Source organism: Gymnoscopelus microlampas (assembly GCF_963454915.1).
Source record: "Gymnoscopelus microlampas genome assembly, chromosome: 2".
NCBI classification, from domain to species: domain Eukaryota; kingdom Metazoa; phylum Chordata; class Actinopteri; order Myctophiformes; family Myctophidae; genus Gymnoscopelus; species Gymnoscopelus microlampas.
The window spans coordinates 18,490,893-18,507,913 of record NC_139939.1 but is presented as its reverse complement, the minus strand read 5'-3'; the positions used below and the strand labels follow the sequence as shown (position 1 = coordinate 18,507,913).

General features: G+C 39.7%; 1 protein-coding gene across 2 annotated transcripts; it reads left to right on the top strand.

Annotated features, from left to right (window-relative positions):
* The first annotated feature begins 734 nt into the window (after positions 1 to 734).
* xpnpep1 (X-prolyl aminopeptidase (aminopeptidase P) 1, soluble) lies at positions 735 to 16,563 on the top strand. Of its 2 annotated transcripts, none has more exons than XM_084076978.1 (20): positions 735 to 836; positions 4,150 to 4,274; positions 5,238 to 5,301; positions 6,609 to 6,713; positions 7,724 to 7,816; positions 8,029 to 8,172; positions 9,003 to 9,098; positions 10,028 to 10,109; positions 10,701 to 10,911; positions 11,820 to 11,909; positions 12,076 to 12,126; positions 12,220 to 12,278; positions 12,681 to 12,758; positions 12,842 to 12,913; positions 13,041 to 13,101; positions 13,508 to 13,577; positions 13,832 to 14,005; positions 14,256 to 14,332; positions 14,703 to 14,801; positions 15,640 to 16,563. In XM_084076978.1, exons 2-20 carry the CDS (start codon positions 4,158 to 4,160, stop codon positions 15,757 to 15,759), a joined length of 1,863 nt encoding a protein of 620 aa, XP_083933104.1. In that variant the 5' UTR covers positions 735 to 836; positions 4,150 to 4,157; the 3' UTR covers positions 15,760 to 16,563. The 2 variants fall into 2 exon arrangements, with proteins under 2 accessions (XP_083933104.1, XP_083933105.1); XM_084076979.1 differs by having other exon boundaries at positions 769 to 795.
* Positions 16,564 to 17,021: the final 458 nt, after the last annotated feature.

The window sequence follows — 17,021 nt, the reverse complement described above, 5'->3', positions numbered from 1 at the left end:
CAACAAGCTCACAATGCGTCGCATCGCGACTGTGAGCTTGTAGATCTGCTATTTTCAAAAGATTTTTATACATGTTATACATTTGAAAACTTGTGCAATGGGACATTCTGCATAATGAGCACTTTCTACTTTGGGTACTTTAAGTACATTTTGATACCAATACTTTTGTACGTTTTCTCAAATACATTTTTAATTCCGGACATGTAACAGAGTATTTCTATGTTGCAGTATTAATACTTTTACTTAAGTACAAAATGTGAGTACTTTTTCCACCACTGCACACAACAGATACACACAAAACAACAATGTTCATCCGAGCAGGGGTCTTCAACGTTTTCAGCCCAAGGACCCCCTAGCTGAGAGAGAGATGAAGCAGGGACCCCCCTCTATATTGTATAAAAATGTGTTTCAGATTTAACTTTTTTTTGTTTACTTGGTCTGCTCTTTTTTCCCTCTACACCAAACACCTCTTTGCGAGGTGTTGTGAGCTTGTAGATCTGCTATTTTTTTGGCTAAAGTTCTCCTTAGAAAAAGGGATGCTAGGGTTCAAGTGGTTAAGGTAAAAAAAAAACATATCACACAAAGATTTGGCGGACCCCCTGTAGTAACTCTGAGGACCCCCTAGGGGTCCCGGACCCCCTGTTGAAGACCCCTGCCATAGAGTATTTCAATAAACGAGGCGAGTCTGGATCCCACCAAGTCTACTGGCAGAGACCACGGTCACGTGACCAGAAACGTCAACGATTAAATGGCAGCCTCCTGTTGTTTCGTAAACGAACACAAGGCACCATTGTGGTAAAAGAGTGTTTTTTTAACGAAATAATTGCATTTCAAAGGTAATATTGGTTACTTGTTTGTATCATGTTTACACCCATTGCATGTAAGGTAACTTGTTTAGTTTGGTGAACTGTGCGGGTCGCGTGGCTCCGCGAGCGACGAGCAACGGGATGTTGACTGTTGTTGTCAAACGGGGGGAACGTTCAGTCCACGCCTGTCTCTGTATATTGTGTTTGTTTATTCAGCATTCAGCATGATCACATGTGCCAGTAAAAACACTGAATTATTTTGCTGATTACAATATAAAACTTCAACAAAAAATATATATATAATTGTCTCTATCTAAAAATCTAATAACCTAAAACACAAATCCATCATTTAAGAGTCTGCACATGTATGGGATTGGTGATTGGTGTATATGCTCCATTGATTATATTTATTTATGATGCAAGGTTTATGAAACTCGTACGATGAATGTATCAAAGATAATTATACAATTGTACAGATCGGTAAATCGTATACCTACACATCCAACAAATAAAATAAACTGCGACCCCATGAATGAATTACTTATGAATTGCCCCCGGAGCTGGGGACCGATTTTTGGTTGAAAACAATTACCCATCCATCGTACTAGTTAGTACACAGTGCGGTATTTCCCATTATGACTTTTAATGTACAGATTCTTCATAATGTATTAAGCACTGAATGTAGGCATTCATGAATGAACCCATCAGGCTGGTAACTTGTAAACAATAATAGATAGCATGCCGAGAGCAGCGAACCAATGGGGGAGGAGCTCATCGATGTGACGGTCACGTGACGGTGGCTGTGCATCACAAATACCTACAGTGGTTCTCAATTCAATTCCATTTCAATTCAAAGGAGCTTTATTATTGGCACGAGAAAACATGCTTACATGCTTACATTGCCAAAGCAAGTGTCAAAACATAATAAAAACGGTTTAATAAAAGTGGGAAAGTATATCCAGTTGGACGGGGTACAGCAGTGTTGAACAGAGCTATGTCACATTGATTGCGTTGTTATACATGTTGTATAACCTATACAGGTATAAAGATTTTTGAAACAAATTGCAGCAATATTTTGCAGTCACCTTTGGGACAATTCGCAGAAAAATAGTATACAAAAAAAGGCCTCCGATACATTTAAAGGCAGCAGCTCTGTTTATATGTGCAGTAGGTCTAGAGGTCTACTCGGTACAGATAGTGCGGGAAACTCAATGGTTAGTAGTCCTAAGGGTGGTTGTATTCCATTGGCTAACCTTCTTTTATCGCAACAGTTCACAAATCTTGCTGCTGTGTTCGCTTATTGTTGTATTTCTCCCAGTAGTAATGGGAGTTTTTTGGTAGTCAATGTCATGATTATTACAAGAAAATACAGCTAAAGAACGTACACTGGACAGGTGTTTTTAGATTGGCACCCCAGGGTTAAAAATCGTATCAAATGGGGGTCCATGCAGAGTGGCCGAATGCATATCAATGGCGGTCTTTGAAATGGAAAAGGTTGAGAATCACTGGGGTATGACAATGAGTGGGTCTATCTTTGGACAGCTTCATAAATAATGTATTAATATTATTTAAACTGTATTGTGGATTAAAGCTATTTTACTACAAACTAGATTTACCGTAAATATGGACAGGGACACGATTGACTTAGCCTACCCGCAGAAGTAATTCTTTAATGTTTAACCACAGATCTTCTCTCAGACTTTGTGTAATCAGCCTATTGAGACAGGTTAAATATCCACAACTCTAGGGTGCGACTTTGAACTCTGCTTTTAAGACAGGTAGGCATTCTAGGCAACAGTCACTGTTCATTACCAGGCTACAGTTGAGTTTAGCCCCCAGTCACTTGATGTCAACATGGGCTCCCTAGAGACAGGTAATCTTATGATAATTGTTTATTTTTCGGAATCATAGTGATGAGTTTATGTCTGAAGTGCATTTTGCTCAATTTGTGGCCTATATTTGGTTGAAATTGGTGTTTTGAAGTTGGTCGTTATTACCAGATTGCAATTTTGCTTACTGCTGTGAGCCACACAAGTCTGAACAAGTTTACATTTAGACTCCTCCACTATTTAAGTTGACCCTACCAGAATTGTTGTATTGTCTATAACGCTTAAAGCTTCAATTTGTAACTTATTGTTAACATGAATACAACTTTTTAGTTTTAACCAATGCAGATTAGAGTAAATTCATTGATACAATATAACTAGTACACCTGCAGTGGTTGGAGGTGGTCTCCATGCTCTTCCATTGAGAAATGTTGACCCTGGTGTCGGGTAGGACACGTACTGGTTGCCAATGTCAAAAGTTGGAGACACTAGATCTGTTGCCATTGCCAATGCCATCTTTATTGTAGTTCGGACGTCATTGCAATTACCTGTCTCCATCGGGAGAGTCATAAAGCTAGGAGGTTCTAGCTATAAACCCTTAACAATGTAACAAGCGATCTTGGGATCAGCATGCCGAGAAATAAATAAGTCCCCCAAAAATAACAGTGAAGAATATATATTTTTTAAACCTCATTACTCACTCTACTGACACCATCTGAAGATACAATGGACACCCTAATTAAAGTGCCGGTTGGTGGCACAGTTCTCAATTCACAATTCTCTATAGTTGTGGGCTCACTTCAGCGAGCAGCACACTCCTGTCCTCCTCACTAGTATTTATTATATTATTATATAGTATAGCATCAGTGGCAGATTTAGTGATTTGGAGGCCCTAGGGCCTCCAAATCACATGGAGACACCTGTTACTCGAAAAACACTAAATTGCAATGAGTACTCTATATAACACTTAATTTAACCAAAGAAAACCACCCTACCTTTAATAATATATCACCAGTTTAACCACTTTAACCCTATATACTGTCGACTATGTGAAAATAGCAGATCTACAAGATCACAATGCATTGTGAGCTTGTACATGTTAACTTTCGTTTCATTCTAAGCCAGTATATGGGTACAATGGTTTTAGGTTTCAGTTCTGCCTCAGCCTTAAAGCTTTGACTTATACGGTAACTTGTGTGTAAGTCATGAAGACCATTTCCTTATCTCCTTTTCTAAGTGCATCCCACCACTGGCGACTAGAATTAATATTTTTTTCCCCCTGTATTTTCAAAAGGAGTGTACACATCATAAAATCACATTTTAATGCAATATATTATCAGGTATGCACCCCCCCCCCCCCCTTTTTTTGTTTTCTTTCTTCCCATACAAAAAAAAGTAAATGAATAGTAGTAATAATAATGATATTAATAATAATAATATTGCGGACTAGCTAACACCAACGTAAGATAACAGTAACAGTAATATAACAGAATGAAACGTTGTCTTTTTTCATCCAGACAAGATCATGTCTCCAAAGATCTCAGTGGAGCTGCTCAGACAGCTTCGCCAGGTGATGAAGAATGGAAAATACTTCGCTGAGCCCATCCAGGCCTACATTGTTCCATCTGGGGACGCACATCAGGTTTAGTAACATGTCTCACACACACATCCACATGTCAGGGTTGGAAGGAACTCTTGAGGGTGGCATGTTTGTACAATCTACTTCCTTTTTATGCTAAAAAAAAACAATAAAATGGGGGGATTGCGCAATGTACATTTTGCTTCCGTAACAACATTGCTTGTGCAATTTAGAGAGACCATCAGGTCAGACTATTGACCTTGCACTTTAGCCTTGTATTTTGCCTAATACTTTTGCTCATATCGTCATGGCCATGTCAACTAACATGAGGAGAAAAATTGCGCAAGCTTTGCCAGTTTTTTAAGCCAGGGGAGGAGGAGGATGCCGGTTGTAGTCGGGTGTGCACTGACAGCTATACGGGACGTATTGTATCACAACCTCGTCCAGGAGTGGCATCTAGAAGAAGCTCGTTTTAAAGCTTACTTCAGGCTAAGCAAGGGGCAGTTTGAAGTCCTGTTGCAGAAGTTTGAGCCAGCAATCTCGAGACAACTGACACAATTTATTGTTATTGGTCAGTTGATAAACAGCTACCCACATATGCGCATTTCACAAAATGGTAAACTATTCTCAACTTTTGAGGGACCTTGAGGCAGCCGCCTTATGCACTGCAGTCGCCTTTTGGTAATTTCTCACAGGTTTTAATGTAAAAAGGTGGACAGTGTAAATGTGCTTGGCCTTTTTTCCAGCTTATTTTCTGTATTATATAGTTTATTATATTGCTGCTTGTGCATATCCTCAGTCACCTCTGATAAGCAAACACTACTGAAGTGTTTGTCTGAACTTTAGAATAAATTATACCCTTTACAGATCATTTATCGCATTTCTCCTCCTCTTCATCTACAAAGCGTGATGTGTGAAGAGCAGCAGATGAAGTAATTAAGAACCAATCAAGCTTTGACCACTCAAAGCTGATTATTAATGACAATTATTTTTTTTCTCCTTCTCTATCCCATCTCCCTATCTCAGAGTGAATACATTGCACCATGTGACTGCAGACGTGAATTCATCTGCGGATTCAATGGCTCTGCAGGTGCTGTTCTCTGTGTGTGTGTGTGTGTGTGTGTGTGTGTGTGTGTGTGTGTGTGTGTGTGTGTGTGTGTGTGTGTGTGTGTGTGTGTGTGTGTGTGTGTGTGTGTGTGTGTGTGTGTGTGTGTGTGTGTGTGTGTGTGTGTGTGTGTGTGTGCGTGTGCAAACCTGACCTGTTTGCTTGTTTGTCAATATACTGTATGCACCAGCATGTGCGTTTACACAACTGTTGGCTCAAGTGAAATAAATACGGGCGATATTCTAGTACTAAGGATCACATTTTCAGTGGGACAATGTGAAGAATATAATGTGACAAGGAAAAAAAAAAAAAAACTTTTTCAACTGGTGAACGCTGTGTTATCTATTCCTAAAGGTTTCTGACCTAAAGCAGTTATCACAAAATCAGCCATCTCCCTATCTGTGAGGGCGTTTATGTCTGAGGGCACTGGGACATTTTGCACACTATACTTCTGAGCTCTGAGGAAGAGGAAGAGAAATAATATCGGTGGAAGTTTTACCATTGTTGGCTCACGTAGGAATATTCTGTTACCACCAGGAAACCAAGAGATAGACTTCCAAGCAACCAGGACCCGTTTGTTGCTGGTTGCTTGGAGTCTTGCCCTTGTACCAGGCTAGGGTTGGCCTCGCGCCATAGATCATTACACCAATGTCATTATCTGCACCACAGAACCCCTCACTCGTCCAGAATCTCACTGGACGAGTTTCAGGCGTACCGATCATACCAGAGCACCAACTAACAGCCAACACACCCCAGTGCACGCAATGGGACAAGAAGCCGATCAGACTGCTTTGCTTGGCCCAGTGGATGGGAAATTTAGATTTAAAAAACTCTCTGATGGAAGCGTGGATAAAAACACGGTTGTGTGCAGAACAATTTTTTGTTGCTTAAACTTATGTATTCACTCATTGATTCACTCATATACCAAAATCTGTTTTAACTGAAAATGAATTGCTTCTCAGGTCAAATATTGATATGCGATTAAACATGCGATTAATTTAGATTAATTAATTACAAAGCCTCTAATTAATTAGATTCTTTTTTTAATCGAGTCCCAGCCCTAATAATATTTAAACTATAAGGTGGAGGAAGCAGTTGCTAGGTTACAGGCAAGGTAAACATGGTGGATGAGTTTGGAGTGCTATATCGAGAGATCGTTAGAATACCTCTCAGCCAATTACAGTGCAAGTTCGAAACTGACTGTTGTAACAGAACTTTCCAACTCCCAGCTAATTAGATAGGTTGCTGTAAAAAGTGAGTTTCCTGCAGTAGTTGTGTGTGCTCTCTGCTAGGCACGGCCATTGTGACAGAGCAGCATGCAGCCATGTGGACAGATGGACGCTACTTTCTTCAGGCCAGTCAGCAGATGGACAACAACTGGACACTCATGAAGATGGGTAAAGTTCAACTCTGTTCAGCTCTTAACATAGTGAACCCTAGCATGCCTTTCCTGGGCATGTCATAATTGGCAAACTTTCGGCTTTTGGCTACAAGCTCCCAACGCATTGTGTTGTGACGTGTTGTGAGCTTGTAGATCGGCTATTTTCAGCAAAGACAGTTGGTGTAGAGGGGGGGAAAAAAGGAGGGGACCGTGTGTAGACCCCTATAGGGGGGTGGGGGACCCATGTGAACTATAGGGTTTAAGTGTTTAAGTATAGTGATTAGTATCATCTGCAAAACATCTAGACAGGTGTTTATCTTGCCCATTTCTTTGTCAAAAATATTGATGCCCCACTATCTTTCAGAATATTTTGAATATTTATGGGTACAAACCAGGGCAGGAATTTCAGGGAGGCCATGAAGGCCATGGCTGCCGTTGCCCCACAGTTTGGCTGCCTGCCCTAAAAAATAATTATCTGCCCTGAGGCCACAGTGTCATGCCTGCTTCTCCTGACTGTTTTTAATTTTTAACTTTCTTTACTAGGACATTTTATTTTATCAAATCACATGGCCAACACCCAATCTCTTTTAACTAACTCCAACAAAGTAAAGCTAGCCTTGAACTTCCTCAGTGGCTCCTTTTCCTCCTTCAAGAAAATGTCTTTAGAAACCCTTCGGACAACCATCACGCACATGAAGTCATCCTCCTGCAGGAATGCTCCGGTTCGCCTTTTGACATTTAAATATTTTACTCATGACATACAAGGCCATGTCGGGTCTTGCTCCGTCTTACATTTCTGATTTGCTCTCTCCTCGTGTGCAAACACGTAGTTTGAGATCACATTTTATCAAAACAATCTACCATGTTTTGATCGGTCCTCTGTTGTTTCTCCATGTGTATTTTGCTTTTGTTTGCTACTGTATAGTAACAGCACACTATAAATGCCATGTCTCATGTAATTTCTGTGTGACACATTGTCGCAGAAGTATAAATTAGGCGTTACTGTATAATGTTTGTCACATCTAGGATTGAAGGAGACTCCAACTCAGGAGGACTGGCTGATCAGTATCTTGCCTGAGAACTCCAAAGTTGGCGTGGACCCCTGGATCATAGCTGCAGGTGGGTAGCAAACCCCCCAAACCCTCCCCGAACTGTTGTTAAGTCATCATTCCTACTACACCATTATTCATACAGTTAAAGCTCTGAAGACTGATACCACAAATAATGCACACCCTTGCACGTCCATACAGTACATATCTACATTGCAAACACATGCTGTATTAGACTTAACAGAGATATTTTATTTGAACTTAATTGTGTGCTTATTTCAGACCAGTGGAAGAACATGTCCAAGGCTCTGAGCAGTGCAGGTCACTCTCTGGTTACAGTGCAGGATAACCTGATAGATGTTGTATGGGAGGACCGCCCTACTAGACCCAGTACACAGCTCATCACCTTGGGATTGGAGTATACCGGTTAGTGTTAGCGCATTTATGGTACATATTCAGATAGGCGTGTCACAATTATTACATAATCGTCTCGCAATTATTTTATATAATCGCAATTATTTTTGCATAATCGTTTTAATCGTCATAATCAAGTCCATGTTAGAAAATGTCATACGTTTTCGAAAAATGTCAAAAATAGTGGAAATAGCAGATCTATAAGCTCAAAACGCGTCGCGACACGTTTTGAGCTTATAGATCGGCTATTTATTTGTCATATCTGCCCTGTGCAACTTTGTTTACGAAAGCTAAAAGCTAAACAGAAATGTAATTTTAATTCATAATGTTCCATTAATTGTCAACGACAGAAACACAATTAAATCGTTAATCGCAATTATTTGAGTGATGATTAATCGTCAACTTAAATTTGTAATCGTGACAGCCCTATATTCAGACAGATATATGTAGATTTGTTGTCGTGTCCCCATACCTGTGAATTCTACCACACCATCTGCAGCAACTGTGATGATGGCAGCAAATTGTAGTCCAAGTTTGACGTTTTGAGTTCCTTCCTTGCTTACAGAGACATTTCAGCTTGCTGTGCCGATGACATTGATGAAATCTCTCTTTTACTTTCTGCTGTCCCTGCAGGGGATAACAGAACTTGACACAGTTATTTTATGAAATGCTGAGTTGTTTTATGTAAATAACAGTAACTTACAAATGAAGACGCTAATGTAACCAAGGTTGAGCATTTGACTCCAGTTGAGCTTGCTTAATATGAATGCTCTCACGGCACTCTAAGTTGCTTTGGATAAAGACACCCATTACATCGCAAATACTGTGACTTTTTCCCACAGGTATGTCTTGGCAAGACAAGATTACAGCCCTCCGAGCCAAGATGACCGAAAGGAAAATCTCCTGGTTTGTTGCCACAGCCCTGGACGACATTGCATGTACGGTTACCTGCACACTGATCTTTTGCCATTTCTGATGAAGAATTTATGGAAAATATACAAAGAAAGTTAGTTTGAGACCAGTGCTTTAGTTTTAGGGCTTAAACTTTGTTTGTATGGGAAACGTGTGTGTGTGTGTGTGTGTGTGTGTGTGTGTGTGTGTGTGTGTGTGTGTGTGTGTGTGTGTGTGTGTGTGTGTGTGTGTGTGTGTGTGTGTGTGTGTGTGTGTGTGTGTGTGTGTGTGTGTGTGTGTGTGTGTGTGTGTGTGTGTGTGTGTGTGTGTGTGTCCAGGACTAATCTCTCAAACGACTGGACTCATCAGCATCAAATTTCTCGTGCCAGTAGGCCGAGGAAGTATCTCTGCACATTGTTTCCCCCCATATATTGTGGCCCATATTGTATAAGTCAATGTTGATATCTGATCACGATCCAAGGACCCCAGGGTGCAAGGGTGTCTCTCGAAATGCCCGTCTAAGCACCTTGTTAACATGGATTAATGAGCACTTGTGCCTGATTGGTTAGCTTGAGTGTTAGAACAATGGTGATTTTGATTGCCATCAGGTCACATTTGGACAAGAGGGTTCCATTTTGGGGTTACCTTGAGGGGGACCCATGTAGGATGAGTGGGTGGTTGGTGGTCTATTAATAGCAGTGATATCCTATACCAATGAGTTTGTTTTCAGGTTTGACATACTGTAATACATTTGTAAATAGACTGGTTTTCACAAAAGAAAAGTACACACCTTTCCACTCCACCTAAAATAAATGTAAAGATTTCCTTCAAATTGAGTCCCAACACAAACGTTTTGTATCATAATGAAAGGACAAAGCATGTGAGCACTTAAATCACCATTCATTTACGCCATTTAAAAATGCACAAAAATAAAATGCTATAATGTTTTTCAATATTGCATTTTTCCTTTCCCCAGGGCTTTTCAACCTCCGTGGTTCAGACATCGAGTATAACCCTGTGTTCTTTGCATACGCTATTGTGGGGTTGAGCACAATAAGGTAAAATAATATAATGTACCATTCTCATAGCATTGTCAAGAGTTTTTCTGATTACCATTCTGTTTTCCTGTTTCTTTTTTCTGTTTTGATTGATCATATTTTATGTGTAAAAAAAAGAACAAAAGCTAAGAATTAGACCGTTAGATAGATAGACAGACCTTTTATTAATCTCTGGAAATTCAGTTGTCATAGCAGCACCGCAGTATGGATGAAACATAGATACAGGTAAGGGTAGAGAACAAGTACAGAACTGTAACTATGTATATAATATAAGAGAAGATGACTTGCCATCAGACCTGGGTTATAGGTTGGTGGCTGTTACACGCTGCTATTCAGTATAATATATACACTATAATAGTTTTTTAATGTAGTGCCGCAGTGGTTAGTCAAATGTCCTGCTCAAGGGCACCTCGCTGTCAGTTGTATAGCCTGACCGAGGCCACATTTTTGGGTCTGAGTGAAATCCTCAGTTTTAATGTATCCACTTTCTAACGATGAGAGTGTAGAAACATACACTGAGTTCAATTAACACTGAGGCTTTTACTGTGTACATTCTGAATCGGGGACTAACTGAACCCCTGTGATGTGCAGACTGTTTGTGGACCTGAAGAGGCTGGCTGATCCAACGGCGAGGCTCCACCTGCAGTTGGACTCCCCCAGTAAGCCTGAGCTGAGCATCAAAACGCACCCTTATGAATCCGTCCACGCTGAGCTCCAGGCCATCTGCGCCTCCCTGGGCCCCAAGGACAAAGTGTGGATCTGTGACAAAGCCAGTTGTGCCCTCACACAAGTTATCCCCAAGGTAAGAGAGAGCAGCTGTTTGAATCGCTTGTACTTTATTTTTCATTCTACCTTGTTGTGTGTTATGTTATTTCTCTATTATTTGTTTGTTTTCACGTGCTGGTTTCTCACTAGGTTCTCAAAAACATTCTTATATATTATACATTCTCATATTCAGATAATTAGTGCTATTCTTTGTTATATCGATTAAAGGGATATTTCACTTTCAAAATATTTTTGTTTCATTTTATCGTCTACTCAGGCTTTTGGCAGCACCCCGAACAGTGTTTAAGTTGCTTGATTCAGTATTTAGGTATTTGATATTCATTCAATTACTTTTTTCATAAAAATAAAAAAAAACACGGCCCCCTCACGTATTTGGAGGGCAGGATGAGTCACCAGAACCAAGGAGGGGTATTTTTGATTAATCTAACATTTTGTTTGTATAGGAAGGGGGCGTGTTTGATAAAATGAATATCAAATATCTAAATACTGAATTAAACAACTTAAAAACTGTCTGAGGGGCTTACAAAAGCCTGAGTACACGATAAAATTACCCAATTTTATTTTAAAAGTGAAATATCCCTTTAACCCATTTTGGACGGGAACCCCTTTCAAGACGGGAACCCCTTTTGGGGTTTCTGTTGCTACAGTATGTACACTATATACCAACATATCTTTTTTTTTAATTTTTGAATACATATTTGAAGTTTTTCAGAAAACTTAATTCAGAATTTAGAAGGCGTTTTTAGAATCGTCCTCAGGTCTAAATGGGTTAACTGTGCACTATGGTTTTAGCCCCGTTTAGACCTGTTTGTTACTTGTCTAACATTGTGGATACAGAAATTCAAGAGCTTATCTATAATACTAGAGACAATGTTTCTTTCTAAAGTCTTACAAATGGAAATGTTTTCTCCTAATCTTTTCTAGGTTCACCGCGCCCCTATCCCCTACACTCCACTCTGCCTTGCCAAGGCAGTCAAGAATACCTCTGAGATTCAAGGCATGAGAAATGCACATGTAAGAACCTTTGTACTGCCTTAAAATCCAGATCAGTCAGCGGACCTGATATCTAATCATTTAGGTTGTGAAATCTCTGTAAACTCTGGCTAAAACTCTGGCCATATAAAGTGTCATGACAGTTCCTTATTTCCTTATTTCTTTATTTACTTATTTCCTTATACAGATCAAGGATGCAGTTGCGCTTTGCGAACTATTTGCTTGGCTCGAAAAAGAGGTAATTTCTTTCTAATACTCCGTTTACTCCCATGAAAAAAAAATCATTACGTGACAATGGCATCACATCAGACCTGTGTTTTTCGGTTCATAGATCCCAAAAGGCACAGTGACTGAGATTTCCGCTGCTGATAAGGCTGAGGAATTCCGCAGGTGGGGTTTCCATTTTCACTGCCTTCAGTTGGGTATCTAGTTTAACTGGTTCAATCTATTTGAGTTCATCTAAGGTGAACATAACAGGACTGTCCATGCTACTGTATAATATTAATCTGAATGTTTAATCTAATTTTAATCTAATTTTAGAATGTTGAATTAGATAGAGGGAACACATGGGCTGAGGCATACGCAATTAACTCAGGAATTTTGAATGTGATTGGTCATGTTATATAGTTGTATTGTATGGTATTGTCTACCATGTTTTAGCAGGGGCTACACTGAAATATCAAGATGACAAACCTTGATTGCCAGTCTTTTGTAGTCATGCCGCCCTCTATTGGTCATGTAAATGTACTACTGCTTTGAAACATTTTCTGAAAGGATAACGTGTCTTTTTAGTCAGCAGAAAGATTTTGTCGGCCTCAGTTTCCCCTCCATCTCCAGTGTTGGTCCAAATGGAGCAATCATACATTACAGGTCAGTCACTTTATCACAATGTATAATCAATGAGTGCCTTGGATGGCTCTGCTTTGAATGTCTGCCTGTTTTCTCTCCTGTAGACCCCTGCCTGAAACCAACAGAACATTGTCTTTGAATGAAGTTTATCTGTTAGACTCTGGAGCTCAGTACACGTAAGCATTAAATCAGTCATTATTCATAAGACTAAATGATTATGTAGACCACTGTCATGTATCAAAAACATTAAATAAAAGTAGTGTGTTTCAATTTGAACCAGTGTTTATCATCCTTTCATTACAGTGATGGAACCACAGATGTCACCCGTACCATGCACTTTGGAACCCCCTCTGCTTTTGAAAAGGTAACTACGGTAACTTCCTGAGAGTGTGCCATTAAGGTCTAACTGCAATTTCACTTTACTTTTTTTTATCAGGATCTGTCACTTGCTATGCTGTCAGTGTAGCGAGTGTATTTCTTCATATTGTTCTATCCAAGATTTTCAGATTACATTTGTAATACTTGTTATTATTCAAATGTTTACTTCCATACATATTTCATACTTTTTTATGCTGCTCTATTACAGTATATTTCCCCCCCTCTCATTTGCTGTATATATTATTCTTTCTTTCTTACTTTTTCTTCTATGTGAGAAGTCAAATATAGAAGTAATATTCCTCGTTTGTGAACATACCTGTCCAATGAACAGATTCTGATTGTGAATTGCTGGCATCAGCCATGTTTTTAATAAACCCGTGTTTGTGATGTAGGAATGCTTCACCTATGTGCTGAAGGGACACATAGCTGTCAGTGCTGCGGTTTTCCCCAATGGAACCAAAGGTACTGTACCCTTTTGAAGTACACGTATTGCATTCCATTGTTGGATGCCGTCTCAACCGCATTGCATTGTTTCATAGCATTTCTTTTGCAACAAGCTTTCCGCTCCATCAACAGATAAGGCTCTTTGAAACGCATGAGTTGTTTTCTGCATAGCAATAGTAATCTGCATAGCAGATTATACTTCATCTTCATAGTAGATGAAGTATAATCCCTGTTCTCTCTGCCTGCACTTTTCTTTTCACCCATCTCCACAGGTCACTTGTTGGATTCGTTTGCTCGTGCGGCACTGTGGGAGTCAGGACTGGACTACCTGCATGGCACAGGACACGGCGTGGGCTGCTTCCTCAACGTACACGAGGGGCCATGCGGGATCAGCTACAAGACGTTTGCTGACGAGCCTCTGGAGGCTGGCATGATCGTCAGCGATGGTATGTCCTAACACACACATATTGTACCACATACTGCACATACCGCACACCAGTGCTTGCCAAACGGTGGGCCGTGGAGCAAGTCCAGGTGTGCCTTTCGATTTTGTGACCATCACACATTATTATTGCCGTATATGCAGGACAACTATAATACAAAAAGTTTTAATTGACTATATGAGTACTTTGTACGCAAGCAAATGAGTGAATGTCTATTAAATATCATAAAAGCCTATATGTTTTGTTTTTCTAGAACCTGGGTACTATGAAGATGGATCTTTTGGCATAAGAATTGAAAATGTGGTCCTCGTTGTGCCAACTAAATCCAAGGTGTGACACACAACTTAACTATTTAACTTTAGGATTAATGTTTCATTTTTACAAGTTTACCAGGCTCACTGTATTGTGTATGGAGAATTTTTTAATTTGCATTCGTTAATACAATAAATATGACTGAATGAATACATGACTGTCTGAACAGTCTTTGTTACCAAATGCACACTGAGATCACTTTTGGAAAATATAGCGGCCAGAAAAATTCACAATCGGTGAAGCCATGGATTTTAGATGGATGGCCTTATAGGTGTTAATTGTTTATCCTACACATGGATACTACACTTACGTGGAAGCATCTGATTTAAGTAATCACCTTTAGATTGAATAAGGACTTATAATACTGTTTTTGTTTTTATGTCTTCAGTACAATTACAGAAACAGAGGCAGTCTGACATTCGATCCTCTTACCCTGGTCCCCATCCAAGTGAAAATGATGAACACAGAGTTGCTCACAAAGAAAGAGGTGAGACATTTCCACTATTATTTTGTTAAATTAGTATTTATACGTAATACCACATACCTCCAGCACTAAACCACAATTTTGTATTTACTTTATTTAATGCACTAAAACTAATGTGTCAAACAGAATCTTATCCGCATTCTATATTGTGAGCATTTGTACATAAAATACTCTGCATTTGACCATTGTTACGAACCAAATACAAACATTTAAAAGCTTCAGATGACTTACTGTATATAAAAATCCTCTACTGTAGGCCTACATATTGACCTTCTATTGCCATCGGACACACATCACAGTTCTGTTAATGGTTTGCTGTAGGGGTGCAACAATTAATCAAACTACTCGATTGAATTGAATTTAAACTTTTTCAAAACTTTTCAAAAGTCCAAATATTTTTCAATCTACCAGCTCTGAGCTTGTAGATTGGCTGTTTTGGGTATTTTTGCACCACACCGTTGTACAACTAAGTATAAACATGGGCTTAAAGGAATAGTTCATCCAAAAAATAACGTTTTTTCTATCAATTACATGAATCCATGAATTCAATGCTTCATGGATTTTGTAATTAATAGAAAAGAAGTAATGTTTTGGGTGAACTACTCCTTTAAGTGGTTAATCAGAGTAATCAATTTAGTTGATCATAAAAAAATCTTTTAAATCAACAACCTTTGTAGTTTTCCTGGTGATTCATTGATATACTGTATTATAGAAAAAGAACAAAAAGAAAAGTACTAATCGAAAAAGTAATCCATAGAGTAATCCCTAAGAAAAATACCGGTAATCAATAGTTGTGGCCTTAGTGTGCTGGCACCTGACGCTCTGTATTGCGGTCCTGCAGTGTGACTGGGTGAACGAGTACCACAGGCAGTGCCGGGAGACCGTGGGAGCAGAGCTGGAGAAGCAGGGTCGGAGGGAGGCACTCGAGTGGATGATGCGGGAGACCCAGCCAATCGCCTGAAGATAAATCAGTGACTGACTCTTTACCAAACAATCCTGTTGCCCGGGAGAACGATCGACAGCTCTGCAGTGATAATCGTTTGTTTTCTGGTCGTACCTGTCTTTCACGCTCTGCTTCTTTTGTAAAGCGCACCATGTCGCCGGTTTTATGAATATACATGAATTAAATGAAAAATTTAGAAAAACGTAACTGTTGAATTGAAATGAATGTGTGAATTGTGTACATTCTATCAGCCATGCATTCCTCTCACTGTTCCACTAAAGCTGCATGTAAAATATCGGAGGGTCCAGGATGATGCCACTAGCAGGGTCTTTGGCGTATTCCTGAAACGACGGTGGCTGCGGAAGTGCAGCCTGGTCCTCCAGGCCACAGGAGACTCTAGTAGTCTCCTCTTCCTCCAGTCCTATAGGCAGGGGGTTACTGTAGATGAAATAGATTTTGGAATTGTCCCGGGCCCGTTCAGATTTTCTGAAGAGGGCAAAGGGGTTCATGAAACTGGTGGACCTCTTCACCGCTTTGACCGCCACAGGGCTCACCGGGCCATCCCGTGTCACTGCACTCTCATACATGTGAGCTCTCTTCAGTTGCCTGAAATGGAGAAGACGACTCGCTTAGCCACTTTCAACCTGGTGTCTCTATTTTGGGCATGTCATAATCAAAAATATCAGATCTACAACCTAGCCGCGCTTGTAGATCGACTATTTTCACTATTCATTGTACGCCAAGGGCTTAAAGGGATATTTCACTTTCAAACATGTTTGGGGTCATTTTAACATCTACTCTGGCTTTTGAGAGCACCCCAGACAGTTTTTAAGTTGCTTGATTCAGTATTTGATATGGATTTCATCAAACTCCATTTTAACCATGATAGATTCATCGAAAACACCTGTACTTTGTTCTGGTGACTGATATTGTCCTTATATGTGTGGGGGCCATGTTTTTTAAATAACTTTTCTGATTTTATTTTAATCTCTAAAATGTATTTTCCAAAACAATATAAATGAAAAATGTAATTGAAAAAACTGTACATACCAGGCAGAGCTGTTGTTCTAAACTGACTGACAATCGAAACTCTGTAAACTTTCTGATGTTTTGTTTTTTGGTGTCGAGCAAGAATGGCACTTGCTTGCCAAATGAAATGAAATGCTCACTTGTTGCGGTTGTAGCAGACAGTGACACAGTACAGGCCAGTAGAGCAGAGGATACACAATGCCAGGGCAGTGATGACGATGTTAAATACCTTGAACTCTGAGAGAAAAGAA

Bases quoted from the DNA above. Each gene is read 5' to 3' on its own strand.
- xpnpep1 (XM_084076978.1), top strand. From the start codon at position 4,158: ATGTCTCCAAAGATCTCAGTGGAGCTGCTCAGACAGCTTCGCCAGGTG. The intron at 11,910-12,075 runs GTAAGAACCTTT...TTCCTTATACAG, and splicing joins AAGGCATGAGAAATGCACAT to ATCAAGGATGCAGTTGCGCT. The intron at 14,802-15,639 runs GTGAGACATTTC...GCGGTCCTGCAG, and splicing joins AGTTGCTCACAAAGAAAGAG to TGTGACTGGGTGAACGAGTA.